Here is a 10720-nt window from a genome sequence, read left to right on the forward strand (position 1 = left end):
GGGATTTGAGATGTGTGGATGAGGTCCTTATGGACATGGATTAGTGATAGACTTGGCAGTGCTACGTTAGTGGTTGGACTTGATGATCTTAAAGGTCTTTTCCAACCTAAAAGTTTTCTATGATTCTGTGATTACATGATCACCCATGGGGACAGGTGTGTGTTATATCTATGAATATCTGACCGGGAGTTTAATGATCTACTGAGCAGCCAGTATTTAGGTTTAGTGAATATAGGGATAGTGTTCTCTATATTTCAGGTGTTGAATTTTACTTTTGAAAGTCTAATGCTCTTCTAATACATCCATAACCTTCTTTCCCTTTTAGGACCAAATGGCTCGCAATCCATCTGCTATTGATATGTTTATTACAGGTAACACTTTAGACAAAATATTCTGCAGAATATTTTAATTGCACTGTTCAGAAAATGCATGTCTATGTCTTGAACAAAGGAAATGTTCTATATTTTCTGTGCTACTTGTATGACTCTAACCTGCTTTAAAACATCAGCAGTTACTTGAAATGAGGTGCAGTTTTTCTATACTAAAGCTTGTACTTCTGTGTGTCTTGCCTACAAGTCATTCAGTATACTAACCTGTCTAACAAGATGAGCAACATCAAAAATACTTAGCCATTGTGGAGGTGATGTAAGCAGTTATTAAATGCAACACCCATGTGAAAAGACAGGTTTCCCCCCCCCCCGCAGTTTTTGCAACCATGTTAGAAGTTGAAAATATTTTGTGTCCGTTATTGAAATATAATTAACTATAAACATAGGTGCAGAAGAAAACCTTTCTGGATTTTTCATTTGCCTGATTGCTTTGTTCAAAGGTTTAGAGAAGGGAAGGGGAAAACTCTGTAACTGTTGTTTGATTATGCAGTGATCTGTTGTGATCATCCATCTGACATGTACATGACTGGAATAGTGTTTTGATTATTTCTTTTTGTTAATTCACTGCAATCTGGTAACTGTGGCTATGTCTAAATTCCTTTCGCTCAGTGGGAAAGCAGATGTGTAACACATGGCACCAAAATTAATATTAAAGTTTAGCCTTGCACATTTCTTAGGGTATATGTATTAATATTGCAGTGAGAAACCGCATTAGGCAGTGCTGTACCATTGCTGGTTTGGGTTGGAGGTAGACAAACTCTTAGCCATGCTAATTATAGGAAAGCTTTCTGTGTACTGATTGATTGTCTGAACTGATTTCAGTGTGAAGTAGTCAACCTGTCATGTTTTTTCAAAGGTCTTATTGCAGAATGCATTGTGTACTTTAGAATCATCATAGGAAAGGTGTAGTGAAAGCTCAGGAGTTTGGTTACTTCCTCCCCTCTGCCTGAGGATTAGTCAGTGGGGAGGTGATCTGACATCATATTTAAATGTGTTCCACTTGGCTGAAAGAGTTAACCTTGGCTTATCGCAGGGTGGCGGGGAAGTTTCACATGCAGCGTTTATCTTGTCATTTTGAAGGTGACGGGGTAAACTCATCCGCTTTCTCCATTCGGAGTTACTTTTATACAAGGTTTGCATTTTGCGGATTAGTGGTAGAAAGGAGGATAATAAACTTGGAGTTTCTTAGACTTCCAAAAGATCAAAGGACAGTACACACAGCTCTTGCTCAGAGGAAGAAGTGGTAAGTACACTTAATCTAATAGGAGTGGTAATACTTGATAACGTGTAGTGAAGGTGAGGATAACGATTTCTTAGCATTTCAGCTTAAATCCAGTTTTGTATCAGTAATGTTGACAAATAGTTGAAGAACTCTGTACTTTTCTATTGAATCCTATATTGCAATGCTTGGAAGATTTATGGCTGAGAAATTCTTTTACAGAATACCGGTATGTCTTGCATGAAACACACTTTTTTTAGAGTTAAATGTGACAGCTTGACTGTCTACTTAGTAATCAAGCTGTTCCTAAATGATGGCTGTAGGTGTATGAAAAACTGTTCTCAGACAACGGCTGTAAGCATGTGACAATCCCAGGTTCTTTGGAATGACATAGAGCCTTAGTCTTCTGGGTTTGTAGGAGGAGTGCAGAGTATGTTTGTGACTTATCCCTGCTTGTAACGAGAGAGAAATTCTGCAACTTGCTAGCGTGTTTCTTAGTGGACAAGGGAAAGGCTGTCGATGTTGTCTACCTACTATTCATACTATCCACCTGGATATCAAACCTAAGTCCATAAATCCACTAGCAGGCTTGCATGCCTTTTGTAGGCAGAATAGCTGGGAATAGCTATACAGTTAGTGCAGGCCACTATGCTTGTCTTCTTTCCCAGTCGTAGCAGAACAGCTGTGAGCAGGTAACCAGATGATCAGGGACACCGGCGTTTGAAGACTGTGCTTATAATGTGAAATACGTAGCTAAGAGATTCTCTGTTTGCTGTGTCATTTCTGGTGTATGCACTCTTTCTTAGTTCTTTATTGGTAGAATGGACTGGAATATTGACTGACTCATCTAAACAAGCCTGAGAGTTCATAATAAAAATACACAAAGCTTTAAAATGTTTCTTTGATGTATTTATTGTAATGTGCTTAGTGGTAAATTCGCCTGTCGTTGTGAATACTTTTCTTCTTTGTCATCTAGGTACATCCTACTTGGAATGGTTTACATCCTATGTACACAAAGTTGTAACTGGTGGTTATCCTATCATCAGAGACCAGATTTTCAGGTATAGTGACTGGGATTTATAACCCCGCTGCAGGGTTTCGGTGCTTCTTTTAGAATGCTGACCTCTTTCCAAGTAGTTATGGGTGTCTGATACAAAAGAGAGAGAAGAAACTGTGTGAAATGTACAAGATAAAGCTGTAAAACAGAATAAAAAAACCTTTTATTTTTTACTAGAAGCTTCAGAGTTTGTAACTTTGCATTAATGGGACCAGAATTGTGCATTATAAGAGGTGTAAAGTTTTGCTAGCAGCATAATGATGTTTTGCTTGCCTTGAGAGTGCCGCTGCTGCACAGCTGTTCCAAGTTACTAAAAAAGCAGTTGTTTCGATGAACTGAGCTCTAGAATAGCACTGTTGGATATAGAAACAATCAGGACTTGTTCTGGTGTTTGAATCTTCATGCACTTTTAATTTCTTCTAAATACAAGCAAGAACCTTCATTCTGTCTAACCGGGATGCTATTGAACCAAGTCCCTGATCTGTAAATTAATTTGCTTGAGGGGTTTCTAGTTTTTGGGGTTTTTAAATAGCGTAATGACACATCCTTATTAAACAAATGTTTTCATTGACTTCAGATCAAATTATACACGTAGCTTAATACCAGCATTAAAGGAGGTACAGAAAGTTCCACAGCTCTATGAGTTTAGGTGATGGGGAAGTATACATCGTGTAGACACTGTGTTCATGCATTCTTTTTTAACTGCCAAAAGAAAAAGAGAGTTACTTCTAACAGAGCATGACAGTACTCTTACTAGTAACTAACTAATGACATTGTGTTTAGTTTTCTGTATTGAGTGTACAGATTTACATGCAGAATTAATGCCTTCCTTTCTTTAGGTATGTGCATGATAAAGAATGTGTTGCTACCACAGGAGATATTACTGTGTCTGTGTCCACATCTTTTCTACCTGAACTCAGTTCTGTACATCCACCGCATTATTTCTTCACTTACAGAATCAGGTAAAAATAACAACTGAATTGGCTCTTACAACACAGGAAAGACATATGCAATGTTCAGAGGATCAGTTGTTGCAAATTTATGCACAGCATTCATAAATGTACTATAATGGATAGGATGTGCTCAACATATATTGCTTAATTTAAAAAAAAAGCTAAATCGTGTTTTATATGTAATTTTGCTGACTCCTAACAATTTCTATAAACTAGATTATAGGTAGTTATTGTATTTGATATACATTTCAGTTTTCAGTAATTAAAAAAAACCAACAACCCCACAGAAAAAACAACCAAAACCCAAACCAAACTCAAACACAAAAAGCGTACCCTGTTTTGCTTTACAATGTGTTGTGGCTTAAATCAGAGAGAGAGACTTGCTGCGTTGCATGCTGTATCTCTTGCTAATTCAAGCCATCGAGGAAACCAACATGAGGTGCAGTGTCCGATTCCCCTTATCTTACCTTTAATGTCACTCTTTGGTATGGGGTTACTTCTGTGGCTAAATATAATGACCCATCTCTGTCCGTCTTCAAGGCCAGGCTGGATGAGGCTTGGAGCAACCTGGTCTAGTGGAAGGTGTCCCTGCCCATGGCAGGGGGGTTGGAACTGGATGGTCTTTAAGGTCCCTTCCAACCTAAACCATTCTATGATTCAGATATGCAAAGTACCGGTTGAGGTGGTAATTGTACAGTGACGGGTGGGGGAAAGAAGTTATGAGTGGTTATTATGATTTAGAAAAGGGTAGATAACAATAGTGAAGCAGAGGCATGGAGGTGGATCCCAACAACTGATTCAGTATACTTTATCTCAGGGTGGTGTTTTTTTTGCCCAGTCCACTTGGAGAGATCCCAGTGATACTAAAGCATTTTTTAAAATGAATGAAGTAGTTACATAACCGTGAAGTATGCTGTTTGTCTTCTAGAATTGAAATGTCCAAAGATGCTCTTCCTGAGAAGGCTTGTCAGCTGGACAGTCGATACTGGAGAATAACAAATGCCAAAGGTGACGTAGAAGAAGTGCAAGGTCCTGGAGTAGTTGGTAAGTTATGGCTTGCTTTTACGACCCCAACAGAGAGAGTGTATTGAACGTACGTGTTATGAAAGTGACGTTTTTAGCTGTTCAGTGTGGTGACAGGGGGTGGTGGTTGTATGGTTTCTATCAAAATAATTTGGTTGATCGAAAGAAGGAGATACGTATCCATCCATTTTGTCTTTAAAGTTGTTTTGCAGGGGATGTCTGAACATCCTGATAATTTACTGCTCTTCAGTTTTTTAACATCAGTAATGGCTGAGAATCATTTATGCATCCACTGGAATACAAAATCATCTGCCTGAATATGTTGTGGGGTGCAAGTGCTTTAGCAAATTGCTGAATTGTAGTTCTACTTCAGTCCTTAGTCTTGTGATCTAATGTTTTACCAACAGGGGAGTTTCCAATTATCAGTCCAGGGAGAGTCTATGAATATACCAGTTGTACTACGTTTTCCACAACATCTGGATATATGGAGGGGTATTACACCTTCCATTGCCTCTACTACAAGGAAAAATTCTTTAACGTCACAATTCCCAGATTTCACATGGTGTGTCCAACATTCAAGGTGTCTACAGCACGAATGGTAAGCAAAGATGCAGTTGTGCTTCTCCTAGATTTTTTTTCTTGACCTCCTGTTTCTGAGAACAGTTGGATTCATTTCAATAGTGTCGCTGTGTTTAAACTTCAATGTCATGTCATTTTTTGGTTTTCATTTTTTTTTAAAATCACTTTTTTGCAGAACGATTTCTCAAAAAAAAAAAAAAGGTAGAAGTATCATCCAGTCTGTATGAATTTTTTTCAGCTTCTGCAATGTTTATTAATAGGAAAACAATTCTGGTGCAGAATCTACAGTACTGAGAGTTATTCAGATTGATAACTCCATACAAAACCTGCTCCAGTTAAGACTAGTTACCAACCGTAGTGATCTTTGTGGGCAGTTTGTACGTTGGGAAAGCCATGTCTCCTCATTGCTCCGTAATGCTACCAGTTGAAGTCAAGACCCTTGGCCCTAGTTTTCGTAGGATGCTGCACATGGCTGTGAGTCTTCCTCCTCAAGTCCTCCCTTCTGTCTGGTATCAAGGTCAAACCTGGTTGTATTGGTGAGATCAGGGGGCCCTGTGGGCTCTCGACAGAGGTAGGAGGCGACTGTCTTGTTGTCCTGTGTCTGACCACAAGTGCCTCTCAGGATGCACAGAAATACATACGTGTGTGTGTATGTATGTCTGTTCAGGGCATATTTTTAATTATGCCGACTACAGCAGTGTTAAGCTTTGTTTGCCTGTTTTGCTTTAAGGAGATGCCTCACTTCTTAATTTGTACCTAGAAACATGGCATGGCATGAACTGTTTGGATTTCATAGTTCTTGCCGATACTTTGTTTTGGTATGACCACACTGGTTTAGCCTCAATAGCATATCTACTTTCTTCAACAAGGAAAGTTTCAGCTAATTGACACTTCAAAAATTACAGCAGTCTATATGATGACCATTAGTTCTCACTAAAAATACATTCCATAAAGCCACTTAATGACTTTGCAGATGGGTACGGTATGTAGCTTCCTCTTCATTATAATGTAGTTTCGGTTTGGAGACTGCAGGTCTCCCTTTGCTTTGGCACATTTAGAGAAGAATGCTTTGTTGATTTTTATCACTAGCGTAGCCCTTATTTAGTGACTCGGAACTTGCAAGTTTTTCTGTGAGCATTGAGCCTTTCCTGTAGGGGATAGACATCTGCTTGGGCGTTTTGTCACCTTCCAGAGACCTAAGACACTCAGTACTGGCAGCTCTAACAATTAGGTGCCAGTAGATGTCGATATTTCAACAGAAAACTGCTTCTCTTCACTCTTGCTCACATTTATGGGAGTTGTAACCTCCTTCCATTCAGCTGACTGTAAAAATAATTTGCTTTTCTCCTTTGCTCTACCTCTGTTTTAGAGGTAGTAATGACCCTTTGTCTTTAAACTACTTTTAATAAAAGCATAAGCCACCAAGAAAATTGGCACAGCTTAGGTACTGAATTGTGGCTTTACATAGTTGTGTATATGAAATCATGAAGGCTATTGGATACTTACTGAGTTAAAGATCAGGTCGTTTGGCAAAACAACCTCTATTGCAAGTGAAACTTTGGGATTGTAAGGAGAGGGTTTTGGACGTAGATCACAATGTTTACTTCAGCTAATGGACGTGATAGTGCAGACCAGATTTTTCTAGGCAGTTTTCTTGGTAGTTCTTTCTTATGACTAGCTGGGATAGAATGTTTTAATTAAATATGGATGTGTTTTGTATTAGGAAACAAATCATAATGAATATGCAGTAGATGAAGATGAAGATTCCACAGACACTGATGAATATGAAGATCGACGTAGAGTGTTGGACATTCCTGCACCTTCTGGACGCTGTCCACGTCATACCTGATGGGATTTTTTTCAAAAAAAACTGTTTTCAGAAGCTGAACTCTTTGGGGCTAATGCATAAGGATGTTTCTGACTATTGTGAATGAACTTTCTGTTGCACATCAGGGCAACTAGCATGAATGTTGGTGCCAGTTCTAATATTCATCAGAGTATAACTTTCTTTTTCCTGGTTTGGAAATGGGGCTGGGGGGGTTGGGATGGGGGAGAGGGAGAGGAAGAACAAGGTGTTTGGGCTTTTTTCACTTTTTTCTGAAGTGCGAAACAGCTTGATAGTTCAAGGTAATCATATCTTATGTTCTTAAACTATTGCCTATTTATGGTCATACTGCAAGTACGGTGTAGGGATTTGTTTCTATACAAGCATTTAAAATTAGCAATAGACAAGATGGCAAAAAAAAGGTGTATACTGTTGTCCTTTCTTATGAGTTTCTACTCTTGATAACTCCTGCTAAGAATGAAACTTGCAGTTTGATCTGTGTATTCCATTTGGGTGAGATCAGTTGCTCTTATGCTCTGTTTTTTATTAACATAGAAGTACCAGAAAATTCTAGTCATCAGACACAGAAATGAGGAATGAAACTGGCCTTATTTTTGGACAATCTGTCTTTCAGCTTAATCTTGTGCTAAGAGACTCTGATTGGATAATGCCTTTTGGAATGTAGCATCCATGCATAATCTGCCACTCGGTAACCAAGAAATTTGTCAATTACTACGAAGTATGAATTTGTAAATATGTTTTGAGGTTTTTTTTTCTTTTATATAATGTTTGCTGTTCTGACTTTGTCATAGGTGACAAATTTACGTTGAAATATCCTCTTTCTCTAAATTCTTTATGGAATTTTGTAACTACTCCTGAAGTAAAAAAAAAAAGGGGGGGGGGGAAGAGGGGGGCCCTGAGAGAACTCCAGATGACTAGAAAATTATATTTAAAGAACAATCTGTTTGCTTTATCACTTTTTTTTTTGTTTCCATTGTCATCAATAAACAGCTTAACTGCCTCCTTTGCTCTGAAGTGTTACCTGGGACTCTTCTTGCTGAGATTTGAGCAATAATTGTCTGACTAGCGTCGCTGGAGTCGGTTCTCTGACATCTGGAATTAGTAGGTCCTGTGAGGAAAACCAGTATGTTCTGGTTCCAGCTGAATGTTTCCATTACTGACTAGTTACTGCTCCTACAGAACGCCTGGGCTTTTGCAGGTTGCGGTGTTGGATCCTCCACGCGCTCACCTTTAACGCCACGCAACATTTGACTCTTCCACAGGGCACAAGGTAGAAACACAAATATTGAGTATGACCCTTATGAAACATGTGGAGAAGCAAAAAAATTTGGCTTGTCCCTCACAGAAGTCTGATCAGCAGCGTGAACTGCTGGAGCGGGTTAAAACTGTTAATGCTGAGGAATCCTCAAAATGGAAACTGTGAGGGGAAAATTGGATGTTGTGGCGTAATGCTTTTTTTTCACAAAGTGTCATCATCTGTTACAAGGATCAGTGAAATGGGGATTTAGTGGAACTAGAACTTACTACCGTGCTTTAAGTCTGTTGTGTGTGGTTTTTTAAGGACAGATAACTCTCATTGTTGGAGGTTTGCTTAGTGCTTTACCGGGATCTGCGTGTTCTAGTTCAGCGATAATCAGCACAGGGTCAGAAGGCTCTACAGAAGTAACTCCCAGCCCTTGGCGATTTCACTCTTCTCAGGGAGTGGTTCTGCCTTTTGTTTTTAAAGAGGAACTGTAATTACTGCTTGCTGTAGAAGAAGCCAGGATACAGGACAATGCTGTTCTGTCAACTGAGCACTGTGAAGCGAGGGCTGAGGCTTCTGGTCAGAACACAACTGGTGGTCACAGGACTGTGGGTCCATGAAGTCAGAAGGTCACCAGGTAGGGGGAATGAAACGTTGTACGAAATGGGAGTCTTTGTAACAGGCAAAAAGTTACTCCGTTGCTTCAGGCAGCTATTTTAGCACATGGCATATTGCCTAAAGTTCCCAGATGCGGTCTGTCTTGAAGTCTTCGAACTCTTCATTATGTGCATTTGAAGTAGGGCGGATGCCAGTGGTTCTCCCCACCCAAAACTCTGAACCTTATGCCAGATTGGTATGACAAGTGAGTCCACTGGAGAAAACAAGGAATTGGTTATGTTTGCCAGCACTGCTGGACTGTAGAAATTTTCACTGAGGAGGCAGGAGAGAACTGAGTGAAGATCTCTCTTCAGGAGACAGCACGTGGTCAGTGCTCCGGCTGATGCAGCAAGCAGCTGTTGGGTAGGGGTGCTGGCAACTGCTAAATGCTTCCTGTGGTTGGCAGAATCTGTGCAATATGCACCCACAGATTGCAGCGTGTATCCATAATGTCCTTCCCTTCGGCCACCGTCCTTCAGGTTCAGCCTGAAGTTCTGTCGGCTTCTCCCGACTCAGATCCTGCCGGATACCGATGCTTGCTTAGGACTTGTGGCAAGGCGAAGTAGGACTTGTTGAACATCCATGAATTCAGCCTATGGTTAAAAACCCAGCACATCCCCAGTGCAATATGTAGCTAATCTATTCCTTTTGTTGTCTGTGGAAAAGGCCTGTGCTGGCAGTCTGTAATGGCACTGTGGGATTCCTTCAGCATTTTTGTGGGCTCAGGCTGACCGGATGGTGTAATGGAGAGAACCTTTGGCCACCGTTTCCCTGCCGTGACTGCATCGTGCGAGAGAAACACAAGTGGGGTGCCAGCCGGTGGGGGAGGGAAAACCAAACCAAACAGGAAAAAAAAAAAAAAAACAACAAAGTTGCTGTGCAAGTTATTCCAGCGCTGGTTTGTTTTTTCCCCCCCTGACATTATTTAAAGTAATTTCTCATCTGTGTGAAGAATATAAGGTGGAAAATTCAGGCCAAGTTGGAATACCATTTATCTGTGACAGTACGGCTCAATGTATCCGCTACAGGATAAACTATTCCCACTTCCTCACACAGATTTCACAAAGGGAAAACGGTAAATGCCAAGCTATGGCTGAAGTTTAGTTCCTTGTTGCCCATTCCTCATTGTGAAGTTTTCTAAGTGGATTAAGTTTGGTTTTTTTAAATATCGTCCTAATTGATTGGATACTCCTTTAATAAGTTACATACAATAATATAAGCATCTTACATCCCTTTGCTTTTATTTATTGCTTAAACAGAGGTGGACTGACACGGGATCGTGTGCTGTGCTGACTGATCATGTCGCCTTAACTAACAAGCTGTAACACACCAGCAGAATCTGATTGAAGTTCTGAGTGGGTTAGGGTTTAATTTAGGTTTGGTGATTGGAGTGGCAGTTGTTTTGTGGTAACAAAAATAAATCCAGAATAGGGTTTTAATTCAGCTGGTGGTTACAGGTATTTCATGTTGTACTCAAGTCAGCACTCCTTTTATTTTATTTTTTTTCCCCTTAAATCTCTTAATGTAACAAAACCCACCTTTCCTGTCCTCAACTATGTTTCTGTTGCTCTCCTTCACTGTTTTTCTAGGTTGTGAATGTTTAGATCTATATATTCAGCTGCCTCTGGAGGAAACTGCCTGGTTGTTCGTCTTAGACTCACAGAATGGTTTGGGTTGGAAGGGACCTTAAAGATCATCCAGTTCCAACCCCCCTGCCATGGGCAGGGACACCTTGCACTAGACCAGGTTGCTCC

General features: G+C 40.1%; 1 protein-coding gene across 1 annotated transcript; it reads left to right on the forward strand.

Moving 5' to 3' along the window:
- Nucleotides 1-325: 325 nt before the first annotated feature.
- Nucleotides 326-7470, forward strand: LOC104514995 (F-box only protein 3-like; the record flags this gene model as incomplete). Its single annotated transcript, XM_010158820.1, has 6 exons — nt 326-371; nt 2585-2669; nt 3505-3627; nt 4547-4662; nt 5049-5239; nt 6944-7470. Coding segments are annotated over 6 exons (687 nt in total), but the record flags the coding sequence as incomplete, so codon positions are not given.
- Nucleotides 7471-10720: the final 3250 nt, after the last annotated feature.

Source organism: Eurypyga helias, unplaced genomic scaffold, assembly GCF_000690775.1.
Source record: "Eurypyga helias isolate BGI_N326 unplaced genomic scaffold, ASM69077v1 scaffold13179, whole genome shotgun sequence".
Lineage (NCBI taxonomy): Eukaryota > Metazoa > Chordata > Aves > Eurypygiformes > Eurypygidae > Eurypyga > Eurypyga helias.